Source organism: Globicephala melas, chromosome 2, assembly GCF_963455315.2.
Source record: "Globicephala melas chromosome 2, mGloMel1.2, whole genome shotgun sequence".
Lineage (NCBI taxonomy): Eukaryota > Metazoa > Chordata > Mammalia > Artiodactyla > Delphinidae > Globicephala > Globicephala melas.
In genome coordinates, this window is record NC_083315.2 from 56,787,151 (window position 1) to 56,812,643 (window position 25,493).

General features: G+C 43.2%; 1 protein-coding gene across 1 annotated transcript in view; it reads right to left on the reverse strand.

The window, feature by feature from the left end:
* The window catches only part of TBC1D2B (TBC1 domain family member 2B), an 87,009-nt gene that overhangs the window by 29,540 nt on the left and 31,976 nt on the right, over nt 1-25,493 (reverse strand). The window contains exons 4-6 of the mRNA XM_030874852.3: nt 4,962-5,125; nt 1,921-2,153; nt 820-1,215 (exon numbers count right to left, since the gene is read on the reverse strand). Of these exons, the coding sequence (XP_030730712.1) occupies nt 820-1,215; nt 1,921-2,153; nt 4,962-5,125 (793 nt within the window). The remainder of the gene's footprint in view (nt 1-819; nt 1,216-1,920; nt 2,154-4,961; nt 5,126-25,493) is intronic.

The following is a 25,493-nucleotide window of genomic DNA, read 5'->3' on the forward strand; positions in this document are numbered from 1 at the left end:
ACTGGTGGCAGCAAAACTTTTGGGACCCTCGCTGTGGCCTGACAGACAGTGGCCCAAGGCCATTCAGCTCTCCCCTCCTCGGGACCAGCACACTTCTCTGCGGGCACAGAGTCAGACTGCCCATGCCCCCAGTAACGCTCTTCCTACCTCATCAGCTGGCCAACACCCCAGGTATGATGGGGACAGTAACCTCCCTTTAGGAACCAGCCTCCCATCCCCAGGGCCACTGGGACACTGGGAAGAGAGCTCTGCCCTCCCTTCTGAGTGTCAGGACCCTCCTGCCTTAGGCATGGGGGGCACTGACTCTGGGCAGGCCCTCTTCCCCGGCGTGCTTGGGAGCCAGGGTCTGCTTTCCCACCTGACCCCACACTAGCTGTTGGGAACAGTGTTCCCTCACCTGGCCTCCATTATGTCCTGAGGCGGGCTATGCAAATAATGGTGTGTGCATCCACACACAGAGGGGGCAAGAAACAGCCTCTGTAGGTTACGTGGAATAATGAAGTTCTAAGGGTGTATAAACAGAAAGAGAAGTTTCAGCTGCCTGAAAGCAAGGGAGGGGAAAGATCTGAAACTGTTCTGAGCTATGGCGACACTGACGGGCTGAGACTTTCATTTTCCAAGGAAGCTTCTTAGAAACCTAGTAATTATCTGACTGGAAGTCCTGTGACACTTGTTTTTTTAAAAAAAGGCACAGCTGCTCTGCTGTCATGCCAAATTAGCTCACTGAGGCTAGCAGCTCTAGAGTGACATCAACAGACAGGCTGTTAGTGGGTTTTGGATTTCTTGTCCCAATAACAGGGGCCCACGCCCTGCTCTTACTTTCAGTCGGTCCAGTTCCAGCTGGTCCCTGGCTGTGGGGAGGGCCACAGGAGAGCTGGGCATGGAGGTGGGAGAGGATGCGCTGCCCTCGCACTCGCTGAGCTGCCGGGAGAGCTTCATGATGACCTCGTCCTTGGCCTGGATGGTCTCCATCAGCATCCCCAGCTGCTCACTGAGCTCGCCCACCTTGTTCTTCAGCGTCCTCACTTCCTGCTGAAGACTCTCCTTCTCCTGGTTGAACCTCTCCAGCTGGCTAGTGAGGCCCAGAATCTGGTCGTCCTTCTGGTGCAGAAGCCCCAGCGTGTCCTGCGGGACCCCCTCACAGAGGCGGCTGCTCGTGAAGTACTTGTCGTACTGGGAGGACCGCACCGTCTGCTGCAGGAGCCGCACGAGCTCCTGGGAGCCAGGGGAGGATGGAGTGGGGAGCAGGGGCGGGAGAAAAAGCAGAAATCATGGCAACTCTGCATGGAGCAACCATTGGTATTTGAGCAAATGCAGAAACTTTACTGGAAATATTTTAATAACCAACTTCCTCTCGAAGGATCTCAAAAATAGAGAAGGAAAAATATTTATTCCATAAAGGCTGTCTGTAGAGAACAATAATAGGAAACAGGAAATAGTGGACAGGCAGACTGCAATTAGCAATGGCTCCCAGTAAACGTTCATCCGTATTAAAAAATCTGAGGTCTAAATTCACTGACCTGCTGAGGAATTAAGTATAATTAGGTGTGATCAGCTCAAAAGGAAGCTGCTGTTTTAACAGGATGTGGAAACTCATTTAACAACTGTTCATGGGCCTTGGGCTGAAGCTATGCTCAGAGAGATTTGACGTCAGGGCAGGCGTGGGCAAGGTGCAAACAACACCCTCCCCGACCCACTCTGAGGGGTCTTCACTCTCGTCGGAACTTCAAATGTCTATGAAAAAATGACCAAGCAGAACAGCAGTGCCTAGGTCAGTGGCCGTGGCAACATACAACTCTTAGGGGAAAAGCACCGTCTGGGAAATAATGGAGTCAGAGAAACGTGAAAGCCGGGTTTTGCTCCTCTGGTCCCTGGCCTGCTGATGTGAGATGAGATAGAAATGTGAGGAAGAAGAATTACCTTCTGACTGGATAAGTCTTTCCTTAACCTTTCCAGCTCTTCCTGCTGGTTCTGGACCTGCAGCTGCATCTCGGAGGCCAACTTGCTGGTGCTACCACTGCCCGACGGCCCCTCGGCTGAAGGGTCCCCACTACTGTGGCGATTTTTATACGATCCAATCATGTCTTTCAAAGGGCGTTTTCCTTTGTAGGGAATACGTCCAAAATCAAAGGGAAATCCTGAGCCAGTTACTCCTACATAAAAACAAAACTTGTTTAAGTTCAGGTCAAATTTTCCTTTCGGAAATTCCAGTAAAATACATTAACATTCCATCCATCGTCCTCTAAGGAGTTCTGCGTGCGTCACTCTCTGCTCCTACCTCATTCTTGACAATAACCAAGCTGAAAATCAAAGATGATCTTTCATGTGATCACTTTTAAAGAAAACTTTCTCTATTTGCTCAATTTTTGCATTAAGACAGATGAAAAAAAGTCAGACTATACATTAGTACTAATGAGGAATTTATGACAAAACTGTACTAAGCTCTCTCAAGATTCTTTTGTAATGTTAAGTTTATTTTCCAAAAGATCAGTTCTAAGCCATGTGTTCATATCACTATTTTCTTATTTCAGTTACTTTGAGGACCAAAGAGAACAGAGACACAGACCAGGGAAGAACATGGTTGCTCCAAGTTCCTACAGCAACCTGAACACAAGGTGTCCCTTCCGCCGGGCACCTTAGTAAGGACAGGGCCTGCATCTACAAAGTTAGAGGGCAGGCCTTAAGAGATACACTAGGGATCCCCAGCTGCTTATTTTTAGCTAATCTGTCCTTACTAAAAAAACAAACCAAAAAAACACCAAGTTTATGTTTTCTTAATTGTAAACACATTTTATTCTCTTCCTTAAAAATGAGTATTTAAAAATATTGAGGGATCCAAATAAATTTTAGAATAAATGGATTCAAATATATATTAAAAATATAAAGAGGAGAGTACATACTATATAGATTCCATTTATATAACTTTAGAAAACAGGCAAAACCAATCTATGATGTTAGGAGTCAGGACAGTGGTTTCGGGGGCGGGGAGGCCATGTAGTGACTGGGAGGGGTTTGGGGATGGAGGCTGTGACTCCTGGTGCCGTCCTGTTTCTTCAAGTAAGTGCTGGCTACATGGATACGCTCACTCTGTGAAAATCCATTGAGCCACACATTTCTGACTGGGGGACTTTTCTGTGTGTATGAAGATGAGCTTACTTCCCATGAATGACATGGACAAGAAGCTGGCAGGCTGATTCTTGGAGCCATTACAGGAAATATCCATGAATCATCAAGATAAAAATCCAGAGACATCCTGGTCCCTCCGTGTCTTCCACACAGGCTCCCTCTCAAAGGGATCAGGGGCTGGGCAGAGGCTGAGAAGGCTGCTCCCAGACAAGAAGCTGCTGTCCAGGGGAGCTGGGAGTTTCTTGCCCCACCCGAGTCACTGAGCCTTACTGATTCTTCCTTCCCAATCTTGCTACCATTCACCCTTCCATTGCATTCTTAGAGTCTTATGGGGAAGTCAGAGCCAACAGTGTTTACCTTCAACAAGCCAAATCCCCAACACAAATCCCTGTTCCTCAGAAGGCCTTCCCAGTTGACAATGAGCCCCTCTCCTGGGTGCCCCGCTGGCTGTGCCACATGCTGGGCCACGAGGCACGTGACCCACATCTTCACCACGTCACACTGGACCTTAGGGTTCCATGCTACCATCCTGGGGATCACAAGTAAACTCCCTACCAAAGCAAGTCATGTGGTCCTTTCCCAGGGGACAGAAAAACATATTACCATGTTAACATGTGCTCTCAGTAAAGACCTCCTCAAATCCTGCCTCCTCATCCTGCCAGCTCGTGCCAGAAGGAAGCATAAGGCAGAATTTCAAAATTATTTATTGTTATTTTACATTTAAAACATCAATGTTCCCTCAATGGATCAATGGATGTAGGATCATGAAGGGCTGCTTAACGCATTAGGCAAAATGCCAATGGAGAGATGTATGAACGGGTCAGGCTGACACCCTAAATCCTGACTGACCTTAATATCACAAAAAGAGGGAAAACCAGATACGATGTGGTTCCAGATGTGATGCAACAAGAAATACACAGCATCCCTAGCCCCCACCTCACCCCAAAATATTCTTGTCATAATTAAAAGTCAACCCTGAATCTGGGCAGGCCTCTACTCTAGCGACAGGTGTATAGGAAATACAGGGATGGAGAAGCATATTCTGTGACCCCGCAAAAATATAATTAACAAAATCCAGAATGTGGGCAATTCCTTGACAGGTAGACCCTGTTTCTTCAACAGGCGTGGCAAGGGAAACGGAAGACAAAAAACAAACAGAGAGCGGTTCAGACTGAAAGAGACCCAAGAAGACACACAACTAAACACACTTGGGGGCCTGTTAGCCCCTCATTTGCTCGTGCCAACTGCAAGCAGACATTTATGGAACAACTGGGGAAGTAGACAAGAAGGATTTACTGTAGGTGTTTAGGTATAATGATGAAGCTGTGGTTCTTTTGAAAAGTCATCTCTTGGAGATACATACTAAAATGTTTACAGATGCAAAGGATTAATATCTAGAACTTCCTTTAAAATAACCCAGCTGGTAGTGGGTGCCAGGAGGGGCAGGAGCTCAGAGGAGATACAGAGGAAAAAAGAGAGGCCATAAGTTCAAAACTGTGGAATGTGACACTACAGCTTCTACTTGTGTGTGCACTAACAAATTTCTATAAATAAAAAGTTTTAGTTTTTTTTAAATCAGTATTTCTGTAAAGAGCACCATGACTTCCAGATCTTCTATCTCCTGAAAAAGTTGCAGAACCACAGGATTGGACAGTTATTTATTTCTTGTGACATCTCATTGTCAAGCCTTTAGGTTTTATTTCCCACAAAGAGAACACAACTCCCGTTGGGTCTCATGCTCCCAGTGATACCTGCTACCAAAGGATCTCCCACATCACCAGTGGTTAACAGATGGCAGCGGAGAGAATGAAAGACAGCAGGAACCACATCCATACCTTTGTTTCCTTCAGGGATCTGCTTCTTCCTTTCTTCCTGCACCATGGACTCCTCCAGGTCCTTAGGGCTTGGCTCTAAAAGCTCCCACTCTTCATTGGTGTAAAACACACTCCTCCGACTGTCATTATGCCCTCTCCCAGGACGAAAAGAAGACATTGAATTTCTATTGGGAAAAATGAAATTTTTTTTTTTTAAATGGTAATGCAAAACATAATGTCACATACATACGCTTGGCAAAAACTAAAATCTGATAATAGCAAATGTTGGTGAGGATATGGAGAAATGAGAACTCTCATACACTGCTGGTGGGAGTATAAATTGGAACTATTGCCATGGAGAACAATTCAGCAACATACAGATAAGTTGAAGAAGTTTTTGCCCTAAGACCCAGCGACCCAGCATTTCTTAGATTCTTCAACATGTGCACAAGGAGACACAAACAAGAACATCCACTGCAGCACTAGTCATATTAGCAAAAAACCCCAACAACCTAAACATCTATTGACAAGAGAACAGATAAATAAACTGTAGCATATTCGTACGATCAAATACTATACATCACTTAAAGTGAATTCATTCATTCAACAAATATTAATTAAGTGCCTACAATGTGCCAGGCACTGTTCTAAATGTTTGGGATATGCTAGCGAACAAATATTCCTGTCCTTGTGGAATGTACATTCTATCTAAAGCTACGTGGATCATATGGACAAATATTTTTTAAATGCTGAATAAGAAAAGAAAGAAAATTGAAGAATGACATGTACAACATGATATTTGTTTAAATCTTCAAGATAATACTATTAATAGATATCATTTATAGATACACACATATGTAGTAAAACTTAAAAATCCACACAAGAATGATAATTATCAAATACAGAACATGGTTACTCCTGTGAAGGGCAAGAAAAGAATGGGATCATGGAGACAAGAAAGGATTTGAACCATATCTGTAATGTTTTACTTTGTGTTTTAAAAAGTGCAGCAGAAATTTGACAAAATTATATACTTTAGCAGCGGTTACCCAGGTAATCAATTTACTATACTTTACACGTGCCAGTGTGCTAAAATTATTTCATTAAAACTTTTAAAAACTAGGCTGGGATTTCTACTTCCAATGAAGATGGACTAGGAGGGACTGGATTTACAGCCATCTGAAACAACTGAAAAACTGAACAAAATACAGGAAACAATGACTTTCAGATATTGGACATCAGGCTACACCGGGCAGTGATCCCTGAGAGGTGGAAAACAAACGAGGTAAGCCCCACCCCTGCCCAAGCTTACTGCCTAGACACTTTCCAGGCCACGGTGCAGGCAGGGGGAACCCAGGTGGAGCTCTCCCATGAACTGATAAGACAGCTGGGAATCCCAAGGCAGGTGGAGTTCACAGCGCACGGTACTGGAGAGAAGAGAGCTGTATGGAGGGCTGCAGAAACATCAGAGGGTTCCCAAGTCTCCAGATGAGTACTGTTAGGCTTGTGTGTAAGAAAGCTATCCAAGAATGGGGAAAGAACCATCCCTCTGCTCACACAATCGTGTCTAGTCCCACCGGCCAGAGTGGAAAACCTCACACGTCATGGAGTATGGTAGACTGGTACTTGGAAAACGGTTACTGACATTATCCCTAGACTAAAGCCTGCTCTCATACTACCTAAAAAAGCTTAAAAGTGAACTTCAAAAGTATCAAACTGTTTCTGAGTAATTAAACTACATTCCAGAGCAAAGCTTAAGAATATATGTACACGAACACACACAAAAATCTAGCACCCAGAAAGGTAAAACTCATAATATCGGGCATGCAATAAAAAATTATCAGGCATGCAAAGAAGTAAGAAAATACAACTCATTCTAAGGAGCAAAATCACTAAACAGAAACAGACTCAGAAATGACAAATAATAAAATTAGTAGACAAGGGTTTTAAAAGTTACTGTAACTGTTTCCCCATGTTTGAGAAGCTAGAAGAAAGACTGAACATGTTAAATAGAGATATGGAAGATGTGAGACAAAGATCCCAATCAAAACTTCTAGAGATAGAGGAAAACACAGGCAGAACACTCTTTGACATAAATCACAGCAATATTTTTTTAGATCCATCTCCTAGAGTAATGGAAACAAAAGCAAAAATAAACAAATGGAACCTAATTAAACTTAAAAGCTTTTACACAGCAAAGGAAACCAGAAACAAAATGAAAAGACAACTTACAGAATGGGAGAAAATATTTGCAAACGACACAACCAACAAAAGATTAACTTCCAAAATATACAAACAGTTTACACAGCTCAATATTTAAAAACAAAAAAACAAAAAAACCCCAACACAAGCAAAAGAATGGGCAGAAGACCTAAATAAGACATTTCTCCAAAGAAGATATACAGATGGCCAACAGGCACGTGAAAAGATGCTCAACATTGCTAATTATTAGAGCAAGGCAAATCAAAACTACAATGAGGTATCACCTCACACCAGTCAGAATGGCCATTGACAAAAAGTCTACAAACAATAAATGCTGGAGAGGGTGTGGAGAAAAGGGAACCCTCTTGCATTGCTGATGGGAATGTAAATTGGGGAACAGTATGCAGGTTCCTTCAAAGACTAAAAATAGAGTTACCATATGATCCAGCAATCCCCCTCCTGGGCATATATCCAGAAAAGACGAAAACTCTAATTTGAAAAGATACATGCACCTCAATGTTCACTGCAGCACTATTTACAATAGCCAAGACATGGAAGCAACCTAAATGCCTGTCGACAGATGAATGGTTAAAGAAGAGGTGGTACATATATACAATGGAATATTACTCAGCCATAAAAAAGAATGAAACACTGCCATTTGCAGCAACATGTTTGGACCTAGAGATTATCATACTAACTGAAGTAAGTCAGGCAGAGAAAGACAAATATCATATGATATCATTTATATGTGGAATTGAAGAAACTGACACAAATGAACTTACCTATGAAATAGAAACAGACTCACAGACATAGAAAGCAAACTTATGGTAAGCAAATTTATGGTTACAAAGGGGGAAGGGGATGGGGAGGGCTAAATTAGGAGTTTGGAATTAACATATACACACTACTATTATAAAATTAACAACAAGGACCTACTGTATAGCACAGGGAACTATATTCAATATCTTGTAATAACCTATAATAGAAAAGAATCTGAAAAAGAATATATAACTGAATCACTCTGCTGTATACCTGAAACTAACATAACATTGTAAATCAACTATACTTCAATTAAAAATAACCTAGGGGGCTTCCCTGGTGGCACAGTTGTTGAGAGTCCACCTGCCAATGCAGGGGACACGGGTTCGTGCCCCGGTCCAGGAAGATCCCACATGCCGCGGAGCGGCTGGGCCCGTGAGCCATGGCCGCTGAGCCTGCGCGTCCGGAGACTGTGCTCCGCAACGGGAGAGGCCACAGCAGTGAGAGGCCCGTGTATTGCAAAAAAATAAATAAAAAATAAAAAAATAACCTAGGGATAAAACTACAATGTCTATGATGAAAATACACTAGATGGGATTAATAGCAGATGAGATACTGCAGAAGGAAAGATTGGTGAACTTGATGACAGTGCAATAGAAACTATCCAAAATAAAACAGAGAGAAGAAAGACGAAGGAAGAATCAACGAGCCATGCGGTAATGTTAAGCATGTAATAATGTCAACTGATGTTCAACAAGGGTACCAAGAAATTCAATGGGGAAAAGACAGTCTTTTCAAAAAGTGGTACTACATCTGGTTATCTGTATGGGAAAAAATGAACTTCAACCCTTACTTCACATAATACATAAAAATTAACTTAAAATATATAAATGAGTAAGAATTAAAACCATTAAGCTTCTGGAAGAAAACAGGGAAGAAAATATTTGTGACGTTGGGTTAAGCAAAGATTTCCTACACAGAACACAAAAAGCACAATCTGTAACAGATTAAAATGATAAAAGAACTTTATCAAGATTTAAAAGTCCTTCTTCGAAAAATATTTGCAAAACCTATATCTGACAAAAGGCTTGTATTCAGAAAATATAAAGAACTCTTACAACTCAATAATAAGAGAATAAACAATTCAATTTAAAAGTGGGTGAAGGACTTGAATAGTCATTTCTCCAAAGATATACAGATGGCCAACAAGTACATGAAAAGATACTCAATGTTATTAATTATCAGGGAAATGCAACTTAAAATCAAAATGAACCACACCCACCACAATGGCTAAAGTTAAAAACACCAGCAAGTGTCCAAGTGTACCAAGTGTCAGGAAGGATGTGGAGCAACTGCAACAGTCATGTACTGCTAATGGGAACACAGAATGGGGCAGCCACCTGGAGGACAGTAGGGCAGTATGTTATCAAGTTGAATATACACGTAACTAAACAGCTCAGCGATCCCAATCCCACATATTTACCCAAAAGAAATGAAAACATGTCTACATGTAGGACTTGGATGTGAATACTCAGAGCAAGCATTATTCATAACAGCCATGAACTGGATATCAACCAAAGATCTGTCAACTGGTGAATGGAAAACCAAACTGTGATATAGCCATACTTACTGCATACTATTAAGGAATAAAGAAGGAATGAGATGTGAAAACACTCCACAAAATAAATGAGTCTCAAAAAGATGATGCTAAATGAAAGAAGACATACAAATACAGTATGATTCCATATATATGAAATTCTTAAAAATTTCATGCAAAGGGGCATGAGGGAAACTTGCAGGTGGTGGAAATGCTCTATATCTTGATTATGGAGGTGTTTACATGAATATGTATAATCTCTAAACTCCATCAGCCTGTACACCTAACATAGATAAATTATACTTCAGTAAGGTTATTAAAATAAAGAAACAGGGACTTCCCTGATGGTGCAGTGGATAAGACTCCGCGCTCCCAATGCAGGGAGCCCGGGTTCAATCCCTGGTCAGAGAACTAGATCCTGCATGCATGCCACAACTAAGGAGCCCATGAGCCGCAACTAAGGAGCCCACGTGCTGCAACTAAGGAGCCCATGAGCCGCAACTAAGGAGCCCACATGCTGCAACTAAGACCCAGCACAACCAAACAAACAAGGAAATATTTAAAAATAAAGAAAAACAAATACAGAAGAGGAAGAAATGTGCATCATTTGGAGTTTCCTGAGGTAGATTAAAGGTAGGGGATGAAAAGGTAGCTTCATCTCTAGTGTGAATCAGATGACATTCTCATGTAAAATAGTCATTTTCAGTGTTTTATGTTTTTGAAAGCATGATTTTTTTTGCTTTATTTGAATTTCATTAAAGTGCGTTAAGAATTTAGAAGAATGCAGAGAAATTACCTAAAACATTTATGTTCGCATCACTCTGTTTTAACAAGGAGTCACCAGGAACCTGGCAATTATACCTGCTTATATGTTTACACCTGCTAAAAGTTTTCTTATGGTTTATTTACTGGGACCAAGAGTGAACTGGCAAACAAACAGTGTAGAGCTTGTTACATGTACCTTTTATTTCCTAAGTCTCTTCTAGTGCCTGGCAACCGTGCTACACATCTTCCCAGAGAACTGCATAGAGGAACGCTAGTAAAATCACCACTATAACCCAATGAGCAAAGTTGAAGTAAAGGCTGATTTTATAAAAATTACAGAATTGTGGAGAAAACTATTTCAAAATAGTTGCTCAGGAAAAAAAGAAACTTTCACAAATGCTCCATATACTTTTGCTCATTTCTTTGATACAATTAGCTGGGTACACTGGACCCACTACACTATAAAATTTCAGTTGCCCCACTTACGGCTAGGGTCTCACAGCAGCCTTCACTCACATGTGGCATGTTACTACCACCACCATCGATTTGAGAAGTTAAATTCTCCTTGCCATTTGCCGGAGCCTTCAAACTGTGCTACTCAGCCCTGGTCCTTAAATGGTGGATACGGGAGGGAGGAATGCGAGAACAGGGAAAAACAGAACATGCCTGGGGAGAGAGAACAGCAACTTAAATGACTCAGAACTTCCACACGCCCTCCTTCTCTCCAACATGGTCTTGGCATTCCTGCCTTGTCATGAGGCCCACCTGCACAAATGCCATGCTCTCACCTGTGGCTGAGGGACTGAGCCTCGGTTGCGGGAGGTACCACCTGCCAAGCCTTAGGTGATGAAGAAACCAGATCTGGCTCAAAGCGAAAACCTCTTTAGCTGAAACACTATAGAGCCAATCCCTGCTTTAGATCTTAGTGGTAAAACCGAATTCTGTGACTGTGCAACATGGGGGTCAGTAAAGTATATGCTTCTCAAACCACTCGTCCTATCCGCTCCAGTCAGCAGAGGCCTCTGCACTGACCATGTGTCCTGCCTGTGCACTAATTAGAATTCACTGCCAGTTTAAATGGGGTTCTGCTGGCTGATGCTCGAGGCCGTTCTCATACAGTGCTTGCCCTTTGAAGAACCCAATGTCATCTGACAAACCTTTGAGAGCAACTTCTGTGTCCTTCCAGGCACGGTGCTAGGTGCCTGCTGTTTTGTTCAATAAACACTCAGCTACTCTGATCTGAAGTGAAAAGCAGGAGACCACCAGGCAGCCGAATGTCACCTTGACAGCTGCAGTGTTCAGGCTGAACTTTTAAAAACAAACACCAGCAACCACATTGTAAATCCTATTTCATTGTAAATACTCCGATGAAAATTTAAAAACAAACAAACCGAATACCAGCAATCTATATAATTAATAAGAAAACCTGTTTCTAGGTTTACATATTTCAGTTCAATTTCTCTACATACAGTTTAAAATGTCCACCTAAAACAGTAATAATTTTTTCAACATTCATTTCAACTCTGATAATCAGCTAGAGTTTTACAAGTTGACAGAATGGCTGGAAAATGCCCCATTAAATCCTTCAAGAGCTCACAGTTCTACAAACACCCTGCCCAGTCAAGTTTTGGCCTCTGCTACTTCCTTGTACGTGTCAGGAAGACAGGGGCAGAAGGAGAGCAGGCTACCTCCAGGGCAGCCAATCAGCTCCATCCCTCCTAACTACAAGCCCTGCCAAGAGAAACAAAAAGTGGGGGCGGGGGGGCTCTGATTGGCAATAGCTATCCTAATAAAGATATCCTAATATCTCCTCTCGCACACATCAATTCTTCAGATAGATTCTCACAAGGACATGGAGACGTATGTCAGGGATACCAGGACAATGTTATTTGAAATGATTAAAAAAAGGAGAAATAACCAAAAGGGACTTGCAGATGTGATTATATTAAGATCTTGAGATGGGGAGATGACCCTGCATGATCTGAGAGGGCCCTAAATGTCATCACGAGTGTCCTTATAAGAGAGAGGCAGAGGAAGATATCTCTATAAGAAGGGGAGCAAGTGACGTGACTGGGGGGGCAGATTAGAGTGATGCGGCCACGGGCCGAGGAATGCTGCAGCCACCAGGAGCTAGAAGAGGCCAGGGACGCATTCCCATCTGGAGCCTCCAGAAGGAACCAGCCCAGCTGACACCTTGACTTGAGCCCAGTGAGACTGATTTGGACTTCTGGCCTCCAGAACTCTAAAAGAATGAATTTATGTTGTTTTAACCCACCAAGTTTATGGTAATTTGTTACAGCAGCCAGAGCAAATGAACACAACCACTCTCCAATAAGCTACTGCCCTTCGAACCATGGGCTTTGCAAGACTACTTTTTGTTACATTCCGTATTTCAACAGGCATTCAAGTTTGGAGCATTATATCTAAAGTTAAAATATATTTATTGTTGACATAATGGGAAAGAAGTGTCATCAGAAAGGCCCTTTCCAGGGACTTCCCTGGTGGTCCAGTGGGTAAGATTCTGTACTCCCAATGCAGGGGGCTCAGGTTCGATCCCTGGTTGGGGAACTAGATCCCACATGCATGCCACAACTAAGAAGTCCTCATGCCGCAACTAAAGATCCCTCATGCCACAACGAAGATCCCGTGTGCCACAACTAAGACCCGGGCAGCCTTAATAAATAAATAAATATTTTTTTTTAAAAAAAGAAAGAAAGGCCCTTTCCAAAATATCCTATACATTTAATGTGGATAATGAGTCCACCTATTCTAAAGAACGCACATCTAATAAAATGTGCACTGCCTCAAAAGAAAAAAAAAGAAAGTAAAACTAATCTCATCATAGAATTTCCAGGCAGGTACAGCTCTATCGGCTTCCTATTGCCCAAAGGACAGACACTACCCCATCCCTTCACCCTGGGCCTCCCGGCCTCTTCAGCAACTGTTTGATCATCACCTCCACCCAGCACCCTAAGCTCCCAGCAACATGAATCTGTGAACTCATGAAACCCTGTTCTGACTTCCACACCTTTGCATAGGTGAGTCTCTGTACTTACCTTTCCCTTTGGCAGGTCCCACTTCATCCTCCACGGCACAGCCTGCCCCCCCCCCCAACCTTCTCCCCGACCACCCCCTCAGTGCACCCGGGGAGGCATGACATGCTGGGTTCAGCCCTCAACTGCACCCTACAGTGCCTTATGACAGGACTCCTTACCTGCCTGTCTGTCTCCCCTGAGGACTCTAAGTACCTCAAAGGCAGGGAGGGACTACCTCTTATCCAATGGAGCACCCAGGCCACAGAGGAGGGGGAAGAGGAAGATGCAGAGATGACTGGGGAGGGGGGGGGGGGCGCGGAGCCAGGCTACACAACCAGAGGCAGCCTTCCAAGCAGTGCTTCTCAAACTATGGGTGGCAACCCATTAGCGGGCCAGGAGATAGAATTAAAGAGCCATGAAATCCATTTCGAGGGTCATGATGGGAATTTTTTTAATACATTGGAAGAGAAATTAGTACTCGGCTTTACTAGATATATCCGTTAAAATTGCATGAAATTTCTGTTTCAGTTTTGTGTGCTTACAAACAGTATACATTTATGTATGAATGTATATTATTTGCTGTGGATTCCCAGTCAAGAAGGTGAACAACACTTCATTAGAAGGAAACCCCTTCCCAGGAGGCCAAATAGCAGAGACAGCACCCACGGAACTGCAGCCCCTGGCAGGAGGGTGTGGACAGTGCCACCCGCACGTGTGCACAGGGTGAGGACAAACCCCAAGCAGCAGGAACAGAGTGCTTCTGCCCTGGGAAGGGTACTGAGCCCTTCGCTCATCATTCCTTCCTCAAGCAGGCTCCAGACACCCACCACGTGCCAAGTACCATGTGAGGTGCTGGGGACACACCCAGCCAGGACAGACAGCGTCCCTGCCCCCCCATGGAGGCCCCAGCCCCACCAGGGAGGTGGACCACAGACAAGAATGCAAAGAAACAGAATCATTCCAAGTGGTAGTAAGGGCTGTGAAGGAAAAGCAGGGGGGTGGGCGGAACGAGGCTCCCCTGAAGGGTGACCGGGAGTCACCGGGAGGAGAGAGCCCTCCCAGCAAAAGGTCAGCCTGACCAGGGCCTGTAGGGAAGACAGTGCGTTTGAAGAACCGAAAGAGGCCAAGCAGGCCTGAGATAGGGGAGATGAGCCCACTGGCCCTCTAATGCCACGTTCAGCAGCGTAGCCTGCGGCCTAAGGCAATGAGACGCCTCCCGAAAGGCTTGAGCTAGTGGCAAGAACTGATGCGGGTCACTGAGAGTATAGGGCCCCTGCCATAGGTGGGCCCAGGACCGGCAGACGGTACAGGGTGCAGGCAGCTTTCCCTTCCCAGCCCCCAACTCTAAATACAATGGCAGACGTGGGCCAACTACTCTCTCCCTCGGTGGCCCTGAACAAGGCACCCAAGTTCTCTGAGCCTGTTTCCCATGCTGACTAGGATGACCACACATCCCAGCCAGGGTTATAAGCCAAAGTCATCGCTCCTCTCACCACTGCAGCAATTTTCATGGAGCGGTGTCATGCAACCGTGGCCCTTCTGATTCGTGGGCCCCGAGAAGTGTGCGGCCAGTGGAGGTGGAGAGGACTGCTGGGACAGAGCTGCTGAGCATGACCCTTGCTCCCCAAGGAGCTGTCGGAGAGGACTGGGCGCTAATGCAGCAAGGTGCAGGAAGCCCAGCCAACTCCCGCAATCACTGAAACTCTGCCAGCCAGGAAGCCGGTCACCGTCCTTCATGCTTCCCTCTCCAAGAGGCTTGGCTTTGAAACATCAGCGTGGGGCAGCAGCATGGTGACTAAATTCTGTCTTGTATAGACAGAGCTGTGCCTTACAAGGGAAACCACAAATAAGTACCATGTTACAGTTACTGGGCATGAACGACTTTCCCAAATTCACCAACCATCTGCCTGCTTTGGTCTGGGCCGCACCCTCTGCTACAAACTGGGGATGAGCCACCAGGCATGGTCCTAGCCAGCAAAACCAGAACAGTCTCCTGAGAACACCAGCCATGCACACAAGTAACTATACCTGGCCTGAGGGGTCAAGAGGGAAGCAAAAAACAAAGGGTCAGAGCAGGTCAGCAGCTAGCAGAAGACCTATCAGAGGCAAGCCCAGAAGGACAGCACACCTTCCCAGTCACCCTGGTCTTCACACCCATCCTCCAGAAAGGCACCCTCTACTTTATGTATGGATAATAAAGTAAAGATCCACTTCACTTACTGGCTCAACGGAGGCAGGGTAACAACAGTGGCAGCAATACCAACAGGACTGGATCGTGTGACCACTTTTTCCTGAGCACTTACGAAGAGTTAGACACTGAGCTAGGCAGTTCTTATTTCTAACCTTAACACACCCACCCACTGGGGAAGGGTATTCACACACACACGCCAATTTACTAATGGAGAATATAAAGCTCAGAGAAGTTAAGCTACTGGCTCAACATCACACAGCTAATGAGTAGCAGGACTGTGATTCCAAAACCCAGGCTGACTACAAAGAGCACGAGCCACGGCGTGACCCCACTCCTGAGCACAAGTAGAGCTGGACCCTGGGAGCTGCCGGCCACATGTCAGGCATGGCTGAGCACCTGGCAATGGACTCACAGAACCACAGGGCAATGCTCATTGCCATCACATAACCCGCAGCACTGCTGCAGCCTAAGCACACCTCCCACGCCTACCCATCTTGTTCAAACTCTGCACGGCCTCCAGGGCACACACTCCCACTCCCACCCCCACGCATGCACACTCACACGTGGACCAGCCAGAACTGCACGTGAGAGCTTTTACCTGAATTCTTTTATCTGAAGTGATCTGGACTGTTAGTAGATTAATGAAAACGTTGGTCAAAGCAGGAAACCATTTAACAGTAACTGAAAACAAACACATGTACCAATAAAGGCACAAGTCAGTGTGCGCTGGTGTGCCAGCCTCCAGATGTAGGCCAGCCAAGGCTTCTTCTTGAGTCTGAGGTTACTGAACACAGTTCCCTGGTATCTTTTTAGGATAAATCACACCCATAAGACATCATCTAACTTGTCCAAATTTGTTTTGCTTCTTTTTAAAAAGTAGAATGGGGACTTACAGTTGTGAAACAATCTAAGTATAGAATCTTTACAGGTTTTGAACAATTTTTTTTTTCCTATCTTTCACAACTGTGCCACCCACATCCTGGCAGTGTTTTAATGACTCACCTTTATGAAATTTCCCCCAAGCGTTCAACTTACTTTTCACAGAAAAAACGTTTCATTTTAATATGTTATGGGTTTACTAAGTATTTCACTGAATTATGTAATTACAAGAACAAGTACAACTAGTTAGGAACAAAGCCAGCCAACTATTGGTAAGTTTGCAGGTGGCTGGTGGGAGCAGAGGCACAGGGTGCCCTGCGGTAGCCCATTAGTCTCGTGCGGTCATTGCGGACCACAGCTCTATAGAGGGAATTTAGAATGTCAGTTAAATAGGGGAGCTGGTGGAATGGAAGCTGGTTAAGAGAGTTTCAACTGTATTGATAAACACAATAAAAGCACAGCAGACAAGCAACCAATTATCCCTCAAGGGGCTTCCCTGGAGGCGCAGTGGTTAAGAATCTGCCTGCCAATGCAGGGGACACGGGTTTGAGGCCTGGTCCAGGAAGATCCCACGTGCCACGGAGCAGCTAAGCCCATGCACCACAACTATGGAGCCTGCCCTCTAGAGCCCATGAGCCACAACTACTGAGCCCGTGTGCCACAACTACTGAGCCCACACGTGCCACAACTACTGAGCCCACGCACCTAGAGCCCATGCTCCGCAACAAGAGAAGCCACTGCAATGAGAAGCCCGCTCGCCGCAACTAGAGTAGCCCGTGGGCAACAACAAAGACCCAATGCAGCCAAAGATAAAATAAATTAAATAAATTTTTAAAAAAACTTAAACAAAAAATTATCCCTTAATCCATGACTACACTTTAATTAAAACACCATTTTAAATTTATATAAAATATATGTAATTTTTGAGCCATGAATTTATAATATAGAAATATTGTTTTAATACTTCTGTGGTCATTAAAATCTCTCTACGCACCTAAAGCATCTTATTTAAACCTTCGCTAAGCACGCCGTAAGTAAAAAAAAGAAAACAAAAACCATAAACACCTAAGATCCATATGCCAATCAATAAACATCAGGGTTTCTACAGGAAGTGGCCCCCTGGACCTCCGTGGAGAATGGCTTTCCCATGAGCTGTGTCTCCCCCCAAAATGGCAACAACTAGCCCTCATCTAGTACTTAGTGAGGGTCAGCTCAAGTTGTCATCATCATGTTGATCTCCCGAAGTATGTGTGATTATTACCCCCATTTTACAAATGAAACTTAAGTAATTTGCCTGAGTTATCCAGCTTTTAAGTTGTAGATCTGGGAATTGAACTCAGCTGTCTGGCTCTTAATCACTGGGCTACAGCGGGAAGGCACAGCTGACAGAAGATAACTCCAAGTGACCTTTAACCCTGAAAGTGAACAGTCAGTTGTTACAAGCAAAGGTGACACGTGCTCACTTTCCTAGGTTGGACACACTCCATAATCAGAAAGCCGCCAGTGTTACAGGTCTGTCTCTGCCCCTTTCCATTATCTAACTTTGAGGGCAGATGAGGCTAGTTAGGCATGAAAATCTGGCAAATCAACAGTTTCCCGAATATGTTCTTACAATGAGAGGTGGAAGGAACACTTGGCTCCAATCGAGGCACCCAAGGTGCCTTTCAGATCTGCCATACACCTGCTATGTGTCTTGAGCAAGTCACTTTACTGACAGGGACGGAGTAAAGGGACAAAGTAGGTGATTAAATAGTTAATTCCACTAAGGGATCGTAAGTAAAGAAAAAAGTATGGGAGACCCCTGTAAGTTAATGATCACTCAAGAAAGCAGACCTCCCTAGCAACAAAGCCAAGCAGGCTTGCTTAGCAACAAAACCATGCAACAGAAGCATGAGACATGTCCCCAAACAGTAAAACAATGGTGGAATGAGACCCACATCCTGCCCTGTGATGTCAGTAAGTTAATGACCCCTAGGACATGCTCTGCACACATAAAAAGCAATAATTTGGGAAAGGTGACATTTCAAAGTGAAAGACCCTCATTATACTGAAGTAATTTTTCCATAGCACCGTGACAGTCCTGGATGGGCCATATAGGGTCAAAAACTCCCCCTCCCAACATGTCGGAGGAGTTAACGATGGAAGACTCAAAGAGTGAGGAAGAAGGTGGTCCTTTCCCCCTCCCCTCTTTTCCTTTGATTATAAAACTGTAGCCCACTAAGTCCTTGGAGAGGCACCCTCTTGCCCAGCCGCCTGTGAACCTCACAAGTGTCCTATTCTAATAAACCACTTCTTATCTATCACTTTGCCTCTCACAGTATTCTTCCTGTGCTGAGACATAAAGAACCGGAGCTCCTCAGAGGCCCCCACCAAGATGCATTTCTGTGGTTTCATTACCTCTCTTAAGTCTCAGCTTCTTAACCTGTAAAAGAAAGGGATAAGCTCTTGGTGGCTTTCCAACATTTTTAGGAGCACAGAACCCTTTCTTTAAGGAGAAGTCCAACAGGTTGAAATCAATGAAAGTAGTGCTGCTCCAGTTGCAGGCACCCAGGGAGACAGCCCCACCTTGCCTCCTCCCTCCCACCTTACCTTCGGCACTGGCTGGCAAAGGACTCAATCAGATGACATGCGGCACCCCGAGCAGAAGGACACACCATGAGTGAAGGTCCTGGGTGAGGAGTAAGGTACGGAATGGCCGGAACACAGCAGCTCAGGGAGTGAGAATATGGGGAAACAGTGACCTAAGGAACAAGCCACTTCCTGGATCCATAAGAGAGGGGAGGACACAGGGCCAACTGCTATCCCCAATACTGGAAGGACAGGCCAATACGGGGAGTCGCAGCTTCCTAGAGCAGAGGATCACCTAAGGAACCAGTGCCAGGGTAGGAAAACTCACCGTAATTGATGACTTGCTGGAGGCTCAGTACAGACAACTGCGAGTTAAAAACTCCAGAGGTGGGCTTCCCTGGTGGCGCAGTGGTTGGGTGTCCACCTGCCGATGCAGGGGGTGCAGGTTCGTGCTCCGGTCTGGGAGGATCCCGTGTGCCGTGGAGCAACTGGGCCCATGGGCCATGGCCACTGAGCCTGCACCTCCGGAGCCTGTGCTCCGCAACAGGAGAGGCCGCGGCAGTGAGGGGCCCGCGTACCGCAAAAAAAAAAAAAAAAAAAAGAATATAAAAACTCCAGAGGGCCTGTCATAGGGGTCCCCACAATATTGTGAGAGTTACCTTCAGGAGCTCAACCAGGTTCCCACAGTGAATACCAGAGAAAAATTCCCTCTGACTTCTGGCAGGGAGAGGGGAAAAGGAATAATTTTTTTTTTTTTTTTTGCGGTACGCGGGCCTCTCACCATTGTGGCCTCTCCCATTGCGGAGCACAGGCTCCGGACACGCAGGCTCAGCGGCCATGGCCCTTGGGCCCAGCCGCTCCGCGGCACGTGTGATCCTCCCGGACCGGGGCACGAACCCATGTCCCCTGCATCGGCAGGCAGATTCTCAACCACTGCGCCACCAGGGAAGCCCAGGAATAATTTTTAAATACTCCAGAGTACTCTGTTCTTAACAAGGCCTGAACTATTAACCAGAGCCTAACCTGGGTATTATCAGAGCCTAACTGACCTGTGGGAAGGGGAATACACAACTCCAGCCCATTCTAGCCATCCTGCCCCACCTAAGGGAGGAATAAAAACACGGAGAAACACTTGCAAAGTTCAAACTCCAGGGGCACAAGCTCACTAAAAGACTGAGCCCTCATCATAGGACTATACAACACTTCCTCACCTCCCACACCTCATCACCATATTACTAAAAGCCTATTTACAGCAGTTACCTTTTACCTAGAACATCATGTTCAGGTACCAACAAAAAATTACAAGGCATACCAAAAGGCAAAAGCCTCCACAGTGTGAAGAGACAAGCAAGCATCAGAACCAGACATGGCAGGGATGTTGGAAGTATCAGGCGGGAAATTTAAAACATCTATGATTAATATGCTCAGGGCCCGGATGGATTAAGTAGACCGCATGCAAGAACAGATGGGCAGTGTAAGCAGAGATGGAAATTCTAAGAAAGAACCAAAAAGAAATGCCAGAGACAAAAAAAACACTGCAAAAATAATGAAGGATGCCTTTGACGGGCTTATTAGTAGACTGGACACAGCTGAGGAAAGTATCTCTGAGCATACAGGTATCTCAATAGAATCCTCCAAAACTAAAAGGCAAAGAGAACAAAGACTGGGGGGAAAAAAAAGGAGAGAAAAAAGAACAGAATATCTGAGGACTATGGGACAACCACAAAAGGTGTAACATATGCATAAAGGGAATATCAGAAGTAGAAGAAAGAGAGGGGAAAAGAAGAAATATTTGAAACAATAATGATGGAGTATTTCCCCAAATTAACCTCAGACACCAAACCACAGCTCCAGGAAGCTCAGAGAACACCAAGCAGGATAAATGCCAAAAAGGCCATACCTTGGCATACCATTTTCAAATTACAGAAAATCAAAGATAAAAAATTCTGAAAGAAGTCAGAGGAAAAAAACTACCTTACCTATAGAGGAACAAAGATAATTACATCTGACCTCTCCTCAGAAACCATGCAAATAATAGTAGACTGAAATATGTAAAGTGTTGAGAGAAAAAAAAATCCCACCAACTTAGAATTCTGTAAACTGTGAAAAGGAGATTAAAAAAAATAAAGACTTTCTCAGACCAAAAAAAAAAAATTGAGGGAATCTGTTGCTAGTAGATTTGCCTTGCAAGAAGTATTAAGTTCTTTAGAGAGAAGAAAAATAATATAGGTCAGAAACTCAGATCTATCATAAAGAAAGGAAGATTACTGAGGAAGGAATAAGTGAAAGTAAAATGAAAACTTTTATTTTTCTTATTCTAATTGATCTAATAGGTAACAGTTTGTTCAAAATAATAATATCAACAATGTATGCTTATGTATACATGTTACGTATGGTATACTGATGTACATTTTATATATGTGCAAGCTTATGCATATATTATGTATGCTTATGTATACATATTATGTATATATGTGCTACGTATGCTTTATATATAAGTGAAATGAATAACAGCAATGATATAAGGGTCTAGAGGAGGATACTGGGATTATTTTGTTGTCATAAGGTACTCACACAACCTGTGAAGTGGACAGCGTTATTTCAAAGTGGACTTGGATTAGTTGTAAATGCATATTGGGAACTCTAGGGCAACCACTAAAAAAGTAAAAAAAAAGAAAAAAAAGTATAACTGATATGCCAAGAAAGGAGAGAAAATGGAATCATATAAAATGCTCAATTAAAACCACAAAAGGCAGTTAAGAGAGTGGAAGACAAAAATAGCAATAGAGAACAAGGACAACAAATAGAAAACAGTAACAAATACAGTATATATTAATGCAACTATATCAATAACCACTTTGAATGTCAATGGTGTAAATGTAGAAATTAAAAGACAGAAATTGTCAGAATGGATCAAAAATCAGCACACAACTATATGTTGTCTACAAGAAACCCACTTTTAAATAAAGACACAAATAGATTAAAGTAAATAGAGAAAAATATATTGTGCTAAATAACACCCATCAAAAGAAAGCAGGAGAGCTATATTAAATTCACATAGAGTAGACTTCAAAGTAAGGGAAGTTGTCAGGGATAAAGAAGGGCATGACATAATGATAAAGCCGTCAGTCCTCCAAGAAGACATAACAATTCTTAATGTGTATGTGCCTAACAACAGAGCATCAAACTATGTGAGGCAAAAACCGATAGAACTGAAAGGAGAAACAGATGAATCCACTAACATAGATGGAGACTTCAACACCCCTCTATCCAAAATAGACAAATCCAGCAGGCAAAAAATCAATAAGGACACAGTCAAACGGAACACCATCAATCAACTTCATGTAAATGGTATCTATAAATTCCTTCATCCAACAAGAGCAGAATATACATTTTCCTCACATGGACCATTCATCAAGACAAACCACATTCCGGGTCATCTTAACAAATTTAAAGAACAGAAATCATACAACATCTGCTTTCAAACCACAGTGGAATTAAACCAGAAATCAGTAACAGAAGTTAATAGGAAAATCCTCAAGTATGCGGAGATTAAACAACACATTTCCAACTAACAGGAGTCAAAGAAGACATCTCAAGAGAAATTTTAAAATATTCTGAACTACATGAAAACATAAATTATCAAAATCTGTAGGATGCGCAAAAGCAGCGCTTAGAGGGAAATTTATAGCATTGAATGCATATAAAAGAAAAGAAAAAAGATCTAAAATTAATAATCCAAGTTTCTACCATAGGATACTAGAAAAATAAGAGCAAATTAAATCCAAAGTAAGCAGAAGAAAATAAATAATAAGAAGTAGGGAAGAAATCAATAAAATTGAAAACAGGAAATCAATACAGAAAAAAATGAAACCAGAGACTTATCTGGTGGTCCAGTGCTTAAGAATCTGTCTTGCAACGCAGGGGATGCCAATTCGATCCCTGGTCAGGGAACTAAGATCCCACATGCCATGGGGCAACTAAGCCCGTGCACCTCAACTACTGAGCCCACACACCACAACTAAAGAGCCCACGTGCTGCAACGACAGAGCTCACGTGCTCTGGAGCCCGCAGGCCACAACTAGAGAGAAGCCCACGCACCGCAACGAAGAGCCCATGCACCACAATGAAAGATCCCTAGTGCCACAACTAAGACACAACACAGCCAAAAAATAAATTAATGTTAAAAAAAAAAAAACATGAAACCAAAGCTGGTTCTTTGAAAAGATCAATCAGTGTGATAAGCCTCTAGCCAGACTAACTAAAGAAAAAAGAAATGACACCAATTACTAATATCGGAGATTAAAGAGGGAAAATCACCAGATTCCATGGAAATTAAAAGGATACGCAAGAAATACAACGAATAACTCTATGCCCATAAATTTGATAACTTAGATGAAATGGACCATCCCTTGAAAGACACAATCTGCCAAAACTCACACAAGAATAAAAGATCTGAATAGGCCTATATCTATTTTTAAAATGGAATCAATAATAACCTTCCAAAACAGAAAGTACAGGCCCAAACGGGTTCATTGATGAATTCTACCAAACATTAAAGAAAGAAATTATACTAATTTTTAAAATATTTATTTATTTGGCTGCACCAGGTCCTAGTTGCAGCACATGGGATCTTCATTGCCACATAAGGCATCTTTAGTTGCGGCATGCAGGATCTTTAGTTGTGGCATGCAGGATCTCGTTCCCTGACCAGGGATAGAACCCGGGCCCCTGCACTGGGAGCACAGAGTCTTAACCACTGGACCACCAGGGAAGTCCCAGGAAGTTATATTAATTATCTACAATCTATTTCAGAGGATAGAAGCAGAGAGAATACTTGCTAACTCATTCTATGAGAGCAGCATTCCCCTAATGGCAAACCAAAAAAGGAATAAAAAAGGGAACTACAGACCAATGTCTCTTATGAACACAGATACAAAAATCCTCAACAAAATATTAGCAAATCAAATTCAAAAATGTATAAAAAAACTATACTTCACAACGAAGTGAGATTTATCCAAGGTATGCAAGACTCATTCAACATTCTAAAATCAATTATTGGGGGCTTCCCTGGTGGCGCAGTGGTTAAGAGTCCACCTGCCAATGCAGGGGACATGGGTTTGAGCCCTGGTCCGGGAAGATCCCACATGCCATGGAGCAACTAAGCCAGTGTGCCACAACTACTGAGCCTGTGCTCTAGAGCTCATGAGCCACAACTACTGAGCCCATGCACCGCACCTACTCAAGCCCCCGCGCTCTAGAGCCTGTGCTCCGCAACAAGAGAAGCCACCACAATGAGAAGCCCGTGCACCGCAACGAAGAGTAGCCCCCACTCGCCGCAACTAGAGAAAGCCCGTGCTCAGCAATGAAGACCCAACACCGCCAAAAATAATAAATAAATTAAAAAAATAAAAAATAAGATCAATTATTGTAATCCATCACATCACAGACTAGAAAAGGAAAATCACATAATCATATCAACAGATACAGAAAATGCATCTGACAAAATCCAACACCCATTCATGATAAAAACTCTCAGTAAACTAGGAATAGAGGGAACTTTCTCAACTTGATAAAGACTATCTACAAAAAGTCTACAGCTAACATCATACTTAATGGTAAGAAACCTGAAGCATTTCCACTAAGGTCAGGTACAAGGCAACAATGTCCCCTCTCACCACTCCTTTTCAACTCCGTATTGGAAGTCCTTGCTAATGCAATAAGGCAAAGAAATTAAAAAGATTGGGAAGGAAGACATAAAATTGTTCATAGATGACACAACCATCTATGTAGAAAATCTGAAAGAATTAACCAAAAAACTCTTGGAAATAATAAGTGATTACAGCAAGGTTGCACAATATAAGATTAATATACAAAATTCAACTGTTTTCCTATATACCAACAATGAACAAGTAGAATTTGAAATTAAAAATACCATATCATTTACAATAGCACCCAAGAAAGCAAAGTACTTAAGTATAAATCTAAGTATACATACATATATATATATATATATATATATATATATATATATATGATCTGTATGAGGAAAACCACAAAACTCTGATGAATGAAATCAAAGAAGAACAGAATAAATGGAGAGATATTCCACACTCATGAATAGAAAGACAACATTGTCAGTTCGTCCCAATTTTATCTATAGATTCAATGCAACCCCAATCAAAATCCTAGCAAGTTATTTTGTGGTTATTGACAAACTGATTCTAAAGTTTACATGGAGAGGGGAAAGACCCAGGATATCCAACACAATACTGAAGAAGAACAAAGCTGGAAGACTGACACTGCTCTACTTTGAGGCTTACTATAAAGCTATGGTAATCAAGCCAGTGTGGTGTTGGCAAAAGAATAGACAAATACCTTAATGGAACATAACAGAGAATCAAGAAATAGAATCACATAAATACAGTCAACTGATCTTTGACAAAAAAGCAAAGACAATACAATGGAGCAAAGATAACCTCTTCAACAAACGGTGCTGGAACAACTAGACATCGACATGCAAAATAAAGAATCTAGACACAAGTCTTACACACGTC